Source organism: Colletotrichum paranaense (assembly GCF_030867605.1).
Source record: "Colletotrichum paranaense strain IMI 384185 chromosome Unknown Scaffold_3.1, whole genome shotgun sequence".
Taxonomy (NCBI): Eukaryota; Fungi; Ascomycota; class Sordariomycetes; order Glomerellales; family Glomerellaceae; genus Colletotrichum; species Colletotrichum paranaense.
Genome location: NW_026848961.1, coordinates 2,585,104 through 2,601,957, shown reverse-complemented (window position 1 = coordinate 2,601,957; position 16,854 = coordinate 2,585,104). Strand labels below are relative to the sequence as shown.

General features: G+C 55.8%; 6 protein-coding genes across 6 annotated transcripts; 3 read left to right on the top strand and 3 right to left on the bottom strand.

Annotated features, from left to right (window-relative positions):
• Positions 1-1,172: 1,172 nt before the first annotated feature.
• CPAR01_04447 (uncharacterized protein) lies at positions 1,173-3,401 on the top strand (the record flags this gene model as incomplete). The annotated part of the gene is made up of 3 exons (XM_060488728.1): positions 1,173-1,316; positions 1,371-2,976; positions 3,238-3,401. 3 exons carry the CDS (start codon positions 1,173-1,175, stop codon positions 3,399-3,401), a joined length of 1,914 nt encoding a protein of 637 aa, XP_060352934.1.
• Positions 3,402-3,855: 454 nt separating this feature from the next.
• CPAR01_04446 (mitochondria fission 1 protein) lies at positions 3,856-4,541 on the bottom strand (the record flags this gene model as incomplete). Its single annotated transcript, XM_060488727.1, has 3 exons — positions 3,856-4,185; positions 4,316-4,426; positions 4,503-4,541. The coding sequence occupies 3 exons, from the start codon at positions 4,539-4,541 to the stop codon at positions 3,856-3,858; spliced, it is 480 nt and encodes a 159-aa protein (XP_060352933.1).
• An 819-nt stretch (positions 4,542-5,360) lies between these two features.
• On the top strand, positions 5,361-6,238 carry CPAR01_04445 (uncharacterized protein; the record flags this gene model as incomplete). Its single annotated transcript, XM_060488726.1, has 3 exons — positions 5,361-5,387; positions 5,494-5,626; positions 5,781-6,238. The coding sequence occupies 3 exons, from the start codon at positions 5,361-5,363 to the stop codon at positions 6,236-6,238; spliced, it is 618 nt and encodes a 205-aa protein (XP_060352932.1).
• A 637-nt stretch (positions 6,239-6,875) lies between these two features.
• CPAR01_04444 (uncharacterized protein) lies at positions 6,876-7,604 on the bottom strand (the record flags this gene model as incomplete). Its single annotated transcript, XM_060488725.1, has 1 exon — positions 6,876-7,604. One exon carries the CDS (start codon positions 7,602-7,604, stop codon positions 6,876-6,878), a length of 729 nt encoding a protein of 242 aa, XP_060352931.1.
• A 3,822-nt stretch (positions 7,605-11,426) lies between these two features.
• Positions 11,427-12,647, top strand: CPAR01_04443 (uncharacterized protein; the record flags this gene model as incomplete). Its single annotated transcript, XM_060488724.1, has 1 exon — positions 11,427-12,647. One exon carries the CDS (start codon positions 11,427-11,429, stop codon positions 12,645-12,647), a length of 1,221 nt encoding a protein of 406 aa, XP_060352930.1.
• A 657-nt stretch (positions 12,648-13,304) lies between these two features.
• CPAR01_04442 (uncharacterized protein) lies at positions 13,305-15,804 on the bottom strand (the record flags this gene model as incomplete). Its single annotated transcript, XM_060488723.1, has 3 exons — positions 13,305-14,126; positions 14,188-15,650; positions 15,720-15,804. The coding sequence occupies 3 exons, from the start codon at positions 15,802-15,804 to the stop codon at positions 13,305-13,307; spliced, it is 2,370 nt and encodes a 789-aa protein (XP_060352929.1).
• Positions 15,805-16,854: the final 1,050 nt, after the last annotated feature.

The window sequence follows — 16,854 nt, the reverse complement described above, 5'->3', positions numbered from 1 at the left end:
GGGGGTCATACCTGCTTGGGGAATGTCGGAAGACTTGGTGCGAGGTGGTGATGCAATGTGACGGGTGGTAAAAGACGCACTGCCACACCGAAGCCGGTAGAAGGTGAGAGGTGCTTAAATGTGGAGACACTGATCAATGCCGTTGTGGCTCGTGGCGGTGTTCCGGACAATGCAAGATTACTAAGCCGGGAAATAACCCCCACTACAATCATCACGTCACGTCTTCCGGTGAAGAGGTACCTCCCCCAGCCTAGCAGCGCAGCGCTAACTGACGTGACGGGTGCGCTTGCACTCTTTCTTTCTCCAGTCCACTCACTGTCCACTGCATCATCCCGAGCTTGAGTAGTGCCGCGGGCCTCTCTTTTTGTGATCCCAACAACCTCACCCAACACCCTCACACCTCTCCTCCACCACCTTTCCTTTTGCCTTTTTCCTTTTCTTCCTCGCACCTTACTCCGCAGCAGTGGCGATCGGTCCTTTCCCGTTCACTTTTGTGACCTTACTATTGGAGATATGCGCATGCTCCATTATTCGGCTTAGCTCAGGTACGTCTTTCTGGTTCCATTTTCCAGCTCCATCACCCACCACCCCCAAAGCAGCAGCCGGTCACAGACCCGAATTACATGCCAAAGACACAACTCATAGCACACACCTCTCACATCTACTCTTCACTGGTCATATGCCTTTTGGGGTTTCCGTAAAATTCAAGCAGGCTGAGTTACTGACCTTGTGCACTCTAGGCTTTCCACTCTCCACACTGCTCTCACTTGCCAGGTACCTGCCGACCTAAGATTACAACGCTGTCCTACCGCACCTTCCGTTCTCCACCGATAACGACCCCAACATCGCTTCGGCTGACGTTCTGCTCTCTACTGCGTACACCAATACCAACTTTGCATTGCGCCTGCCCCAACTTTGGCCATTCCTCGACAGCCTTCCTTTCCACTCTGATCCACACCTTTGGCTATTATCAACAAGCAGTCGAAGCTGCACAAGAGCTTCAGCGCCAGTCACCCGACAACAGCGCAACTCTTGCCCATACCCAAGCTTCTGCCACCAACAAACGACTCCATAAATCATCCAGTCTGGCGTTCCGAGCTCTTCGCGCCGCCGGCCTCGCTGTAGGCCTTGGTCTAACAGCCCTCGCCGCCTACAATAGCAACCAGGCCGAGATGGACTCACACGCCTCAAGAGGCGGGCACTTGGTTGCCACGGATGGCCGAGAGGTGGTTTACTGTCACGCCTGCTCCCATGAGTGGTGGCAAGACGAGCATGGTCTGCAGTGCCCTCGCTGCGAAAGCGAGATTACAGAGATTGTAAGATATATATCCACTGCCCCCCTCCTGCCACATTTGCTGACATACACCTAGGTTTCTCCCGAGAACGACCCTAGAGAGATCGAGGACGGGCCTCCTCTTCACGATTCCCCGAGACTCAGACGTCACATCTACGACGACGATTCGGATCCTGAAGAGGCCGATATAGAGGAGCATCTGCACCGCGGCCCAGGCGGGTTCGTCGTACACCGAGCCATCTGGGACAATTCCCAGCGCCCGGGACAGAGCCCAAACCCAAACACCCGCCAGCCCCCCGACGTGAACGATGGCGACCAGATTATTCGACGCTTTATTGATATGGTGAATGATTTCGGCATGGGCATGCCACCGCGACCTCCCGACGAGACTCGCCCTCCTGGCTTTGGCGCTGGTGGAAACATTTTTGGCGGTCAGGGCAATGTTCGCACATTCCAGAGAACAGGTCCCGGAGGCACCACGAGCTTCACGATCGCCACTGGACCCATCCATGTTCACCAAGGAGGAGCCAACTCGCCTGCTGGAACTGGAGGTGACCCCTTCCAGTCGTACGTCAGCCTTGAACCTCGTGGCCAGCCACCGCCTGGACCTCGAATCACAGTCGTTTCCATTAGAACGAATGCTGACCAACTTCCTAGTATCTTCAGCAGCGTCTTAGCTGGAGCAGGACCCCCTCAACCGGCCGGAATGGGTCCAGGCCATGGACAGCGGGCGCCTAATCAAGCACCCACACTTCTCCATGAGATTCTCAACATGCTCAACCCAGCCAATGCCTCGCACGGCGATGCTGTGTACACTCAGGAGGCCCTAGACCGGATCATCTCTCAGTTGATGGAGCAGAACCCGGCATCGAACGCGGCACCCCCGGCGACTGAAGATGCGCTCAGCAAGCTGAAGCGCAAAAAGGTCGACAAGGAGATGCTTGGCCCCGACGGCAAGACCGAGTGCACAATCTGCATTGACGACTTCAAGGAGGGGGACGATGCCACAGTGCTGCCCTGTAAGCATTGGTTCCACGACCAGTGCGTCGTCATGTGGTTGAAGGAGCACAATACTTGCCCCATATGCCGTACGCCGATTGAAGAGCCCAGCGGCAGCAGCAGCATCAATGACAACAATAATAACAACAATTCCAATGCGAGCGGTTCAAACAACGGCGGAAACAACAACAACCCTTCGCAAACCCACCCTGGAGCAGCAGCGTCTGGCTCTTCAGAGAGCCACCAAGACTCATTCTGGCCTGGTAATGATCCGGGACACTGGGCAAACTCGATGAGAGGGATTCCCCCTCGATCGAGCTACATGGACACGACCCCCCCGGTTCCTGCCGACTCCACGAGACCCCAGTCGTCATTTGTCGATGAAGCCTATGGACGCGACGGGGCTTCCAGCACCGGCCGTAGTGACCCGCAACGTCCCCAGGAAACGAGTCGAATGCCCAGCTTCCGATCCGCTAGACGAGACTCTCATTCGCCCCCGAGCCTCCGCCGACACCAGTCCGATGTGTTTCGAGCTAGACAGCGGAGTCCTTCGTCTGGAAATTGGGACAGAGGTCAAGACAGCAACCAGGACAGTAATCAGGATGCCGGGTCCAATCACGGCCCGCTTAATTGGCTGAGAAACCAGTTTTCTCGAGGATCGGGTTCGGGGGACAGCAACCCGCGTGAGAGACGGAGACAGTGAGCTTGTGGCATTGATTAATGGAACGGAATGGATCTGGGTGGTTTGCCAATGAAAGATTTGAGCGAGCCACGCGGCTCCAACGCGGCCGGTAGGCATATCACGAATTACGACAAGGGTCGACGGCGTTTAGCATTGGTCACTGAGACCGTTATTTCTTTTCTTGAGCTCGTCCGCGCCGCCGTGGATCAGACTTTTAGGACCCGCAGGGCGTCTTCTGTACATACTTGGGACCTTGTCACAGGAAAACAGACAGGCATCCTCCTCTTGGTGGCGAGGGTTAGGCAGGATAAAATCTCGTACTGCAGTCGGCATGATAACAGGAAGTATCCGTCCCAATGTGAAATGCATGTGTTCTGGAATGAGCGGCTAGTAGCGAAGTCAAGAGATCCAAATAGATTCAAGTGACCACACCAGAGGATGTATCGTAAAACCCAATCTCACCCCAATCCCATTGAGGTCGCCCCAACAGTCACTCCAATGCAGAAGGAATTGCGTGCGTTTCTGTTGCAAGTATATTGCTCGTGAGGTAGAATAGAGATGTGTATACGCCCCGTACACCGGTGTCAAACAAATAGCCGTCGTCGTTACTTCCATACAAATACACATTACCAGATACTTGGGAGGGAGAAGCACGAGATAGTAAAGGATTCGACACAAGCGGTGCGCGATGCAGCCGTAGCCATACCCGCACATGTGTCATCCTTTACATCCCCCTCGCCCCACTTCGAATGCAATCGCTCCTTTCCATCATCGTCTTCATCTCAGGTGCCCGCCCCTCACATCGACACCTCATAGTCCATCCCACTCTCTCTCTCTCTCTCTCTCTCTCTCTCTCTCTCTCTCTCACAGGTCGTCACACCTATCTCCTCTTAACATTCCTCACCAAAAACGCACCCACCACACCCGCCGCGACCGCAACACCACTGATAATCGCGACACCCATGAGCCCTTCCTTGGCGACCTTGTCGTCGACGAGCTGGCGCAGGTTGGAGGCCTGGAGGTTGGCGGGCTCCTTCTCGAGGAGGAGATCGTTGTAGCGGCGGGCCTCGCCGTAGTTTCCGAGCTTGTAGTTGCCGAGCGCGAGGTAGAAGAGGCACTCGCGGCGGCGCTCGGGGGAGACGCGGAAGATTTCGGAGAGGAGGCGGACGCCTAGTTGTTGGTCGTTGCGGGAGTCTGATTTTACGAGGCCCTGTTTTTGCGAAGGAGTCAGCAATTGTTGGAAGGTAGAAGGAGATGAATTAGGGGTATGGGTATTTGGGGGGGGGGGGGTGTATGATATCGGCTACATGGGGAGGAGAGAGAAGGGGAGGCTATCGTACCCATGCGTAGTTGAACTTGGTTTGGACGCCGACCATGTCGCCTTCCTTTTCGTACTGGGCGCGGAGGACCTGGAGCTCGGATGCCTTGAGGGGCCTGCGATGCGAGGAGGGCTTGTTAGTTCACAATGATTTCGCATGTGCGGGTGTCGCGGGGATGGGAGGTGGCCTTGAAGATGAGAAGACATACGTTTCCGCGTCGAGGGCGTCTGCGCAAATGATCAGTCATGGATTACTTCCCGGCGACATCATGTTCACAGTATAGAAGAGGAGGGGTGGGGAGGGCGACTTACAAGGTAGATCAACCATGGCTGCGATGATGCAGTTGACTCGTGGCTATGGGAACGTCGTGTGTAAAGGTATTTTCTTTTGTTTTGATGGATCGTATGAGTGTCCTCAACTTTGTAGTGTTGTCGTGGGATGAATTGTTCGATCGTGTGAAAGTTCGAAAGCAGCTGTCACAATTGCAAGGTATGACAGGGCTGAAGATGCCAAAGCGTTGGAAGATGCTGAATGCAGAAATCGAGAAAAAGGTAGCAGGCTACACACAGCTGGGAAGAACGGGATCGGGAAGAGTGGCTGAAGCTCTGACATTTGAAGATGCGTGGGGACTCTTCCGGGCGGGCTACTCTGGGGCGGCGGCGGCGACGGCGGCGTCATGTGTGGCGGATGACGAGTGTTGGAGACGAGCTGAGGTGGGGCTGTTGAGTCTGTGACAGGGGTCACTCTCTGTAAGAAACTTAGTCATCACTGATTGTCGTCCGGGTGATGCCGTGCGATAAGGTAAGCTGGGGGCAGACGGGCAGCGACAGTTTTTTGTTTGGGGGATTTCTGTATTGGGTTTAGGCTGGTTCGTTCTGCCGTGCCTTATCCCACCTGCACGATTTCTAGTCGCATCCATCCATCGACCCAAGTCAATCAATTAACGACACCAAACACCACCCACGAAAACAACGCGACATCACGACTCTACGTCCCCGCGCATACGCACCTCCGTCTAGCCGCTTACAGAATCTTCCACGGAGACAACACAAAAGAATCAGCCAAGATGCTTTTAGCAGAGGAGCCCGCGACGGTAAGGTTCCCCCTCCGTTCCCCCGTCATTCCGCACCGTTGACGGCATCTACTTTCTACTCGGAGAAGCGAATCGCTAACGGGAGACATGTCCTTCGCGCCAACAGCTCATCTCGCACACAATCGACAACTTCAACATCCAACCAGACAAGCAAGCCATCGCCCGCATCAATGAATCCCTCTCCACCCTCCAACAGGCCCGCGAGCTGCGTCTCCGCGAGGCAGAGAATGCCCTCAAGAGTACGTCCTGGTCACCGTCTTCCGTTTCCTCCAGAATACAAGCCAGCCTCCTGTCGCCCAACAATCACGACCCACTCCTTACTCCAAAGACCACAAACACCTCCAAACAAGATCGCAAGAATGGAACTATCGAACCAAACTAACATTCCCACAGAGCTCTCCCGCCAACTAAACACAATGACATCCCAACACGCAGAACTAACCTCAGCCCACTCCTCCACCGCCCACGCCTCCGAAATAGCCCGCCTCGACACCACGAAATTCCGCACCGCAAAGGCGGCATCCGACGCGGAAATGGAAGCAGAGCGCCTCGCCCAACAGGCCGCAGACCTCAACGCCCGCCTGCAGGAGCTCGAGATCCAGGGCCTCGACGGCTCCGCCGACGACCAGGCGCGCCGCCGCGACCCCGTCGACAACGAGGTGCTGCTGCGGCTCAAAGTGTACCGCAGCCTGGGCATCGAGATTGAGCGCGACGGGAAGGACGGTAGCGGCACGGGCGAGTTCACACGCGCGGTTGTGAGGAATGATCGCAAGGGGGATGTGCATGTTGTCAATATGGACAAGAAGTTTTCAAAGTTCTTTTATGCCAATTACTTTTGGCAGACTTTGTAAATGAGGGGTTTAAAGGGGAGGTTGGCTTCTGTTTTGGGTTTGATGACGGCGTTTGGACTTATGATCAGATACCACGTCTTGAATAATGGACACTTTTCTTCACGATTCTACAAAAGCTGAATAATTCCCCTGTCTCCATGAATGGTGGAAAACACAGCCCGTCACTCACATGAAATATGAACATGAAATCCAGTTTCTTCAACAGCGGAGGGCCGCATTCAAATTGATGGTTTCTTCATTGTTGATTCAATGATCGTCCGTCTGGACTGTTGTTGAGAGTGATACAGCCAAACGCCTACAGACTCCCAGTTCCTGTCCTTAATCCTGTCCCTAGATAGCCTCGCCGGGCCAATATTCCCATTCCTTGCCTGAGACTGTCCTTCATGGAGGATATCCCGATTCTACCTGACCTTCCTACCATTGCCCGGCCCAGGGACTTGATTCATGCCCTGTATCCCGGCTGTAGACAAAGGAAAATGATCCACACAACTCTCTTACACCACCCACTCTCGAGGGCATACTTTTCTCGTCAACTTCGTGGCGAGGGAGTCGAGATAAGAACCATGATTTTCTCTTTCCGCATCCATTAATGATAACTTTTCGTCATCCACCGGCACACCAGTAGCAATCGTTTCTCTCACGCCACGGCAACCTTTCTCACCGACTTGGTGGATAGTGATGGAAAGTAGTCGCCATCGACACCATCAAGTGCTGTAAAGGCAATGTGCGTGTTGGTTGGTGTCCGTGCTCTTGAGCTGTTGGGCGACACAATAGCAGTATACCCGCCTCGGTTGCTTTCCGGGCTCCGGTTGCGACCTCCCTTCATCATGAGGTAGCCATCGCCGCCACCTGGAGTGGTAGGTCCACCGCTGGGGCTTCTGTGGTGATGTCGTTGATACTGGCGATCGGGCAACTCGAGACGTGAATTGATGGTCATCCACAACTCATCGTCGTTTCCGTTTCCTAGGCGCCAGCCACCTAAACCCTCATAATCCCGATCGATACCGACAGATGGGAATAAGCCGATGCCTCCTGATTCCGAGATGGGTGTTATTGTGCCGACGGAGACGGCGGAGGCAGAGGACGGTCGTCTTGCGCGACGCGAGGCGGAACGCCGTGTGGGCGTTAGCGACGGTGACGGACTACCGGACCCCGGTGCCTTGGAGGCATAAGAAAGATACCTAGGACGACCGGTAATGTACGACGGGAGCAGAGATATCGCGAGATCAAAGTAGACGAGAATGACTCGGAATATGAGCACAGTGAAGGCGAGTGTTGTCGTAATCCCGGCAAATATCGCTAGCGGGATGGTGAAGAGAAAGAGGAAGGGGACAATGATGGCGTATACGGGGTTGATGAGAGCCATGGCTGCGATTGGTAGACGCAAAAGCCGTTTGATTTGGAGTCGTGATGATCGATATCTCGATGAGCCCCTCGTTCACAACATCTCCTCAGCTTCCTCAAAATTGGCCGGTGCGTGGTTTATCTCTCGGTGAAGCAAGAGGGTGGCTCCGGGTGTGACCAGTAAGTCCCGGTGACTGAGTCGTACGATCCGGTCACTGTCGTTCGGTCGGCGGTCCGATCGTTCGATAACGTTGTAATACCCAGCCCACTGTCGACGGTTCCCGCTCCCTCAACACTTGGAAACAGAAACGGGGGAAAAAACAGGAAAAGTCGTGTGGATGGAAACCTGGCGGTTTTGTATGATGCGGCAACGGAATGTCAGGTATTGTGTAGGAAGATTTGGTGCACACCTAAAGTCAAAACTTCAGAGACATGGCGGACGGGAGAGGTATGCTCAAAAGGATTGGGATGAGACGAAGGGGACCCGGAGCGAGCCTTCAAACCTAGAGATTGGTGGCTCTCTGGGGTGTGGCAGTACGGAGGGGGGTCTGAACCACACCGGAGAGAAAGCGAAAAGAGTACGCAGCACTCCGTACAGAGTAGGGGTGCAGTCGCTGTCGGATCGAGACTTTGTTTGGTCTCTTTCACATGCCGGAAGCTAGCGGCAAAGCACTAGCACCGCCCTTGTCTTCTTCTGCCCTTGTCCTTGGTCTCCTAGCCCTTCTTGTCCGAGGGGGCGTTCGATGCAGTGTAACGCTACCTTATCAGAGTGAAAGAAAAAACTGGAGAAGCCGAAAGCTGCACTATCACAAGCTACAGGGTCTCGAGGGGAGGCTACACCTATTGCCAGTGACTTGGCTGATGATGGAATGCGAGTAGATTTTGTGGTGATCTTGACTATGTGCTCGAGCTTTCGTTTGCCAGGAGAGTTTTTCTGCCCGCCATGTACGGGGGCTTCGGCAAGGAGAGAATTTGAGCAACACCTACTTTGTCGTCGTAGGGCCTGTGGGCTCTCTTTCGTATTCCACAGGGTCATCGTTTTCCGAGCCTGGCACGCCTGGATACTTCAGGCCATCCAATATTGAATGTTGTTCAAATCAAACCCCGCTGGGACGACGGATGAGGGAACAGAGTTTGCAGTTCCTGGACGGTGTCTTTTTTCCATGTGAAGAGCGACGTGTTTCTGACTGACAGAAACGGCTGTGGGGAGGAAGCGGAAAACAGAGTTTGCCGGGTGAATCAGCGTCTTGACTTATGCGCCTCCGGAGGTCGGAATCCTTTGCCTGCGAGCTATTGCCCAAGTAATGCGCCCTGGTGTTCATGGGAGAGTGACGAAAGACAGCAAACGTGCGTTCCGGACTTGGGATGGGCAGACATTGTGTGTGTGTGTGTGTGTGTGTGTGTGTGTGTGTGTGTGTGTGTGTGTGTGTGTGTACGAATAGGTATCATGCCGCTATCAGCGTCGCCAGACAAGACATTGGTTGGTAAAGACAAATGCAAGTCCACCATGTGGTTGGTAGGCAAAGAGATAAGAGGTTCGTTTCGGTGAGATGAGTCCGCTTGTTGTCCGAAACCGATCGCCGCGTCTCCGCATTTCCATACTCAAGGCGTGCCAGGGTCAGGGTCAGCGTTGTATGGAAGGTCTGGGGAAAGTGCAGGGGAGAGTACCGTAGGCATCCCGAACTGTAGACCCCGCAAGTCCAGAACACACGAACGTTGCCAGTCAGAGCTCGACAGCGACGAGCAACGGGCAAAGAGGGGCAGGATGGCTCGAGAAATGTAGCTTTTGCGTACCGTCGAGGTAACGTTAATTATGTGTGTAATGATTTAGCGTTCTCTATGTATGCAGCAGACCACGGTGGTGTGTGAGCCGCAAAGATTGGACCGATCTTGTCAACGGTAGGCCGACATGGCGAAGATCCCTCGCAAGGGCGAAACGCTCGGCATGGCGAACTTTGGGAGACGAGCCATGACCATGACTGCCGTCTGCCGCACCGGGTTGGCCCTGGACGGGCGGGCAAGATGGTCTTGATTTCCCCGCGATATCAACATCGAGCAGTTGATTTTCTCCAGTCACAGCCCGGATAGCTGGATGAAAATCCCGGGGTGCATGTGGGATGTCTTGGTTGTGCAGTCGGTGTCAACTCCATCGACCCCAGACCAGACCAGGACGACCATTGGCGGTTGTCTTGGGGAAAGAAGTGTCAGTGTACTCCGTGGTCTGTAGCATTCTTTGCAAGGTTCCCATGGCCCATGCTTCCCTTGTGTGGTTGTTAGCCAGCGCCATTGGTATAAAGGCAGACGCCACAGCAAAAACAGGCATGGTGATCGTCAGAAGCCAAAGCTCCCCGAACAAGCTTGCGACGGCCAACGAGCGCAGACTGCGGAGGGGTCGAGGCACGGCGATGCAACCGGTAGAGTTCTTATTGTCCTAGGTGCAGACCTAGACGCAGCCCTAGACCCGATAGACTGACAAGCGGGCGATGGGACTTTGGGGTCTCTCTGGCGATAGGAAGCTGTGGAGGTGTATTGGAGGGTGCGGCCTGGACTGGTCACGTATGTATTGGTTCTATGTGATTCGCCAGCTTGGGGTTTGCCGGTGAGGATTCGACGGGCATCGAATGTGTCGTCGTTGTAGGGTGGCTGTGTCTGTGTTGTGCGTTTCTGCAGCTGGTGCATGCGCTACACGCCGAAGATACCGACCGACGTGGTGTTTGGCTGCGGCGTGACTTTCGAGAGACGACACAGAGACTGGGGCCTGATTCCATGGTAGGGCATCTTTGCAAGATACCACGGTGGCAGTGACGCTCTTCTTCCGATTTAGAAAAAAGTTTGGATGAGGCAACGAAGAGGATGAAGAGGAGGCAGAGGATGATGATGAGGCGCCTTGGGATTTGGGAAGCTCGACGCAGCAAGGGTCTCGAGTGTCTCCTTCCTGCCTTCCATACTAAGCTCCTTCCTGTCCATCCGCGCTCTTTCCGTGTCACACATGGAGGTACTTGCCAGTCCCGCCCCCTCCCGGTCCCTTCCTTCCCCCGGCCGTCCCCGTCCATTTCCCGTCGTTCCTTCCAAACTTCAAGTGATCCAATAGAAATGGAAATGAGAATGGAAATGGAAATGGAAGTCGCAGAGCCTATGTTCCATCGAGTCGCTCCTGCCCTTGACATCATTCCACAGTAGCCCCACTAATTGCTCGTTCCAGATCTGCCTGCTCTCAGAGGCTCAGAGGCTGCTGCCCCGCGTTTCTGCTTGTCACTGCCACAGCATCATCGCGCCCTTTGATGTCGATAACATCGAGATGCTCCACTCCAAAAATATCGCATCACCGCACATCATCACTTTTGCGCCAGTGTGACAGCCTCTCTGCGGCTCTTTGCACTTCTCAGTTGACGGGTATCCATCTCCGGCACCTCGGTCAGCGTTCTCTTTACACCATCGCCGTCTCCCCTACGCCCTGAACGTGCTTCGAGGTATTCGTCCACGCCGTCGTATTCGCAACCCCTCCGCCGCCGTCCAAGACCGTCCCAGCGCACCGCGGTCCCTGCTTGCAACCGTCACCCAATCCCATAGTTCCAGTCGTCCCGTTCCTGGCCACTCATTTGCGTTTGCAAGACGGCCAAAGATAGTGGAAGGTTCCGGGGTGCAGTTCACCGGTTGGAGGTAGCGATAGTCAAACCATCTACCTATCGTGTTATACCTCTCCTTTGAGCCACAGCCGTCTCTTTCTGTTTGAGGCCAGGCGATCACCGTCATTCCCGCTTGCCCGTAAAGCTCAACGCAGTACGGATACACCACCAGCTCGAGGCCAGGCCAAGCACCGACCATCCGCCAGTCAAACACCGCTATGTGTGGCCAACACGACGGTGATGAGCTTACCCGCTCCACTGTCGTCACCTCTGTCTCGACTTCATCAGACCCCTTCCCCTGGGAATCTGGCATTTACGATGCTCATTGCCACCCCACGGACACCATGTCCACCATCGAGGCTATACCTAGTATGCGCGCCTCGACCCTAACCGTCATGGCCACCCGGAGCCAAGACCAGGCCCTCGTTGCTGAGGTTGCTGCGTCCCACGGTGTGCAATCAAAGTACAAGCTGTCTCAGGGCCATCTGATTCCCTCCTTCGGCTGGCATCCGTGGTTCTCCTACCAGCTGTTCGATGACACCGTGCCCGAGACTGAGAGGACGTACCATGAGGGCCAGCCAGACGCAAAGAAGCGCCATTACCAGGCCGTGCTAGCCCCCACCCCTGAAGACCCCGACTTTCTCGACGCCCTGCCCACCCCGCGTTCTTTGTCCGCCTTTTTAGCCGATACCCGGGCCCGTCTCCAACATCATCCCCTGGCTCTAGTCGGCGAGGTTGGTCTCGACAAGGCCTTTCGCCTGCCCCAAGGACGAACGGACGCCGACGAGTCCTCTCGTGACCAGGCCCTTACCCCAGGTGGTCGCGAGGGGCGTCGTTTGGCGCCTCAACATGTCAAGATGCCCCACCAGGTTGCCGTGCTGAAAGCTCAGCTGGCCCTCGCCGGTGAGCTTGGCCGTCCTGTGAGTGTCCACGGCGTCCAAGCCCACGGTGTTCTCCATGATACCCTCTCTTCGCTGTGGAAGGGTCACGAGAAGGAGGTCGTCAGCAAGAAGAAGCGTCGCCTCGTTGCCGAAGGAGCCGAGGACTTTGATTCCGAGGACGAGTTTGAAGAGGATGAGTTTGGAAGGAAAGATATCCCGCGAAAGCCGTATCCGCCGCGGATATGCCTCCATTCGTACTCTGGACCTGCTGAGATGCTGAAGCAGTATACTAACCCAGCCATACCCGCACGCATGTTCTTTTCCTTTTCTTCGGCCATCAATATGGGCACCAAAGCTGGTGCTGACAAGATTGCTGAGGTTCTCCAAGCGTGTCCCGATAATAGCATTCTGGTTGAGAGTGACCTACACATCGCCGGTGAAGAGATGGATGCCAGGCTAGAGGAGATGTACAGAAAGGTGTGCGAGATTAAGAAGTGGACATTACAAGAGGGGGTGGAACGCATAGGGAAGAACTACCGGGAGTTCATCTTTGGTTGACGTGGGCACAAGACCCAGAAATACTACCATGTTGCCAAATACCTCTCCGGGATGGACAGTAAAAAATGTTCATAATGTGCCTATCATAGATGTCGAACAAGGCAGAACGAACATCATAGTCACAACAACTTCCACACTCACCCGTAGATTGCGCATCTAATGCATTTGTATCCACTAACCATACACGCGAAACCTCTCGGTTCCCTTCTCCCTCTTTATCACCAGCAATTTTCAACGGCCACGGACTTTGGGATGACGGCATGGATTTCGCTCACTGATGATTGCTTTACTTTGCACTCTTAGTCGGATACTTGATGTGTTTGAATCAGTTCTTACTAATCGTGATTATCTTTTCACCTCTTAATGGCCATGAGTATCTATATCGACACCCAAACAATCCACGACACTGCTCCTGTTTCGCCCGCAGGCCAACAAACGCCGACCACCTAGATAATATATATATACATAGCAAAAAAACACAAATAAAAATGCGTAAGAGAGAAAAAAAATAGATGTGATATAGATGCGGGATATCTCTACTAAATATCAATGTTTTATACTCAAAAAACCGACTCTCTTTTCACTGCACTCCATATACATCCCCTCTCCTTCTCTACATGCTCGGAAAAAAAAAAAACAAGACTACTTTATAGGAGTCTAGTTCTTGGTCTCTCCCAGGACATCATCAATGTTGGACGCCGTATCCGACCCCGCGCTGGGGGTATAGTCGCTGGACCCGGGCGTGTAGCTGCTGAATCCGTCCGAGACGATCACCGACGGCGCGGCGTGCTCGTCGTAGGCGGGGAGCACGTCGTCACCCATGTACTCTGCGAACGCAGTCGTTGGGGAGGGAGGGGTGATGATGGCGGGGCGCTGGAAGTGGGAGGGCATGAGGTGGTGCTGGTGCTGGCACGGCATCTGCTGCTGTTGCTGTTGCTGCTGCTGCTGCTGCTGCTGCTGCTCCTGCTCCCTCATCCTCTGCCTCCGCTCCTCAGCAGCAACCATCTCCGAAACAAGGGTAGCAGCGTTACGGAACTCGGTAATCTCATCCGTCATGCTCTCCATCGTCTCAAAGTCCCTCTCGGACTCGGAAATGGAGGGTCGGCTGTTCATGAACGCCTGCTTCTCCTCGTCTCCTGCCGTGGTGCCGGCGGTGGTGAACATGCGGGACCAGAAGTCTGTGAGGGTGGCCTTGAAGGCTTCCTTGCGGGCTTCGCGGTAGTCGCGGCGGAGGGCGCGGCGGGAGTTTTTGCGTTCGCGGCGCTCTGCGCGGGACTCGCCGCTGTGGCGGGAGGATCTAGAGGAGGAGGAGCGGGAGAGGATGCCGGCGCGGAGGAGGGCCAGGATTCCGATGAAGAGGAGGACCGCGACGGAGATTTTGGCCGGGAGGGGGAGGTGAGGGGGTCCATGAGGGCCTCCGTGCGGGCCGCCGTGAGGGCCGCCGTGAGGGCCTGGGGGAGGAGGGGGAAATCCCGGGGGCTGTCGGGAGTGTTAATCTTTGCTGGTCTTGTGAAGAGGGGAGAAAGGGGGATGGACTTACGCCGTGGTGACCGTGAGGGCCGCGGTGGTCGCCTTCGTGGTCAAGGGGGTGCTCATGCTCAAAGTCGGGAGGGGGTCCCGGGGGCGGAGGGCCCGGGGGACCGGGAGGACCGCCGTGGTGAGGGCCATCGAAGGGAGGAGGAGGAGGGCCGTGGTGACCGTGGGAACCGGGGCCATCATGAGGAGGCGGGGGAGGAGGAGGAGGACCGCCGTGGTGTCCGTGAGGTCCGTCAAAGGGAGGAGGGGGAGGAGGCGGCGGTGGGCCGTGGTGGTCGTGAGGAGGTCCATGAGGAGGCTCGTCGAACGGCGGGGGAGGAGGGCCGTGGTGAGGTCCTCTCGGGGGAGGCTCAGGGGCATCCTCAGGGGGTCCATCGGGAGGACCCTCGGGAGGAGGCGGCAGGCAGTGGCAGAAGCCTGGAGGAGGGGGACCAGGTGGCGGGGGCTCGGTGTGGTTTCCCTTGGTGTGGTTGCCGCCGTGTCCGGGGAAGGGGAAGCCTGGGCACGAAGGGGGAGGACCGTGGGGACGACGGTCGTGGTGGTGGCCTTCTCTTCTGCCTCCGGGGTGACGGCCCTTGCCGTGGAAGCCGGGGCCACCACCTCCGCGGACGCGGTGCATGAGGGTGTCGATTACGCACTTCAAGGAGTCGCAGGAGCGGAAGCCGCGGTGGCTGGGAGGGAAGATGCCGTGTTCTTGGGCGAGGCGGGATTCCTTCTCGTGGATGGCGTGCTTCAAGGCGTGGAGCTGATGGCGCATGCACTCGAGGTCGTCAAGCTCCGCCAGGACCTTCTCATCGAGCTCGGGGTGCTCCTCGGGGTGGTGAGGGCGGCGGTGGTCGCCGTCATCGTCGTGGCCGGGGCGATGGTGAGGAGGACGCTGTCCCTGCTCGCCGGGGTGGTTGTCCGGGTGGTTGCCAACATGGTGGTGAGGCGGCGGGGGGAAAGGAGGATCTTCGAGGAGTCCATCCTCGTCGTCGCCCGGGCGGGGAGGGTGTCCCTCGAACTCGGGGAGCGTCTGGGAGGGCGGAGGCGGGTGGACGTCCGAAGTGCGAACGTTGCCGGCGACCTCGATGATGGCGGCGGGTGCGGTCTGGCGGAAGCGAGCAACGAAGGCGAGATCGGAGGCGAGGGTGCGGCCGGATAGGGACTCGAGGGTGAAGCGGAGGAGCTGCTCGTCGCCGGCGCAGGTTGCGGACCAGGAGGCGATGAAGGTCGACCCGTCGTGGTCGCCGGCAAAGGTGCCGCGGCCGAGAGTGTGACCGCCCTGGGAGAGGGCGTTGTCATTTATCTTGATGTTGGGGTAGGCGCACGGGGAAGGGGCCTCGAGGACTTCCAAGTGGAGGGTCTGTGATGTGTTAGGTTTGAGATGCTTTGGATGAGCAGGGGTTGAACCAACGTAGGGCTTGGTCTGGTCCTCGTTGAAGCCCGGTGGGATATCAAAGGTGACAAAGGTTGATGGTGAGGCATCTGGAAGATATTAGTCATGATGAAATGACGATGAGACTGCGGAATGGGAGGTGAGAGGAGAATACATACCGGTGGCCTTTTCCATACCAATCTTGGACGGAGCAGCGCCGACGAGGGCCGGCGCGAGCAGGAGAGCCTGCGCCAAGCCACGCATGATGGGCGGTTTGGGGGATGTTTGGTTGTTGGATGGGATGTGAGGTTTACCCTCGTTGAGACTCAACGGTCGTCAACCCCTTGCTTGTCCAAGTAGGTTACAAATCCCCAAATGTTCGTATTTGAGAAATCCCTCTGCCTGGACTAAATGGGTCCTTGTCGTCAGTCGTCCTTTTGTTGTTGTGATGCGTTGAGTTGAGTTAGGGTAGGCCGGGTTGACGAGGAGTGAAGGGTGAAGGAATGGCGAAGAGTGGACGGTAGGGTAAGGTGATAAATGGCTGCCTGGGTAGGTGTACGTAGTAGATATGGAAGTCGTCGAGTCGTGTATTGGCTGGTGGTGTGCGTTGGTTCGGTGTGCCAACTTATTTGTTGCTAGTCCAGTCGTCTTACACCGTCGATGATGTCTCACTCTCTCACACCCCACTTACAAAACCCCCTCCTTAGTGAAAACGAAACAATTATGGAAAAAAAGAACGAATGGAAGGTATTCACACTTTCCACGGAGAGTGAAAAGTGATGAACTGAGATTTGGTGAGGACGGAATGAGAAAAGAGAAAGAGTGAAACTTGAAGGATGGCAAAAGATGGAAACAAACACACCCAGGGAAGGAGAGAGGCAGTGTCGAGGGACGCGCAGTCCCTTCCTTCCCCAATGTAGGCTCACACTGAGAGCAAAGGAGGCAAGTGGGCACATTCAGGGACACTCGCACCTGCCAACCTGCGCTGCGTAGATTGGGGCTGCGTGAGCTGCGCAATCCTCTCGGCGCCGCTGGACCGGTGGTGGCCAATCAGCGTCGATGAGCTGACGAGTCCCTCGAATTTGGTCAGGTACGTACTTACTGCTTGGCTCGTGCACTCCGAACTGCCAGTCCCGCGCCGGGATCCACTTTCTCCAATAGCCAATGGGAACCAGCGCATGTTAGCTAAGCACCGGACTGGTGGGGTTGATGCGATGGCCCTGGGAATTATTTCTGCTCCTGTTTCTTCTCGACCGAACACAAAACCAACACTAGTACCAAGAAAGGTAGTATTAGTATATGGTGTTGCCGCCC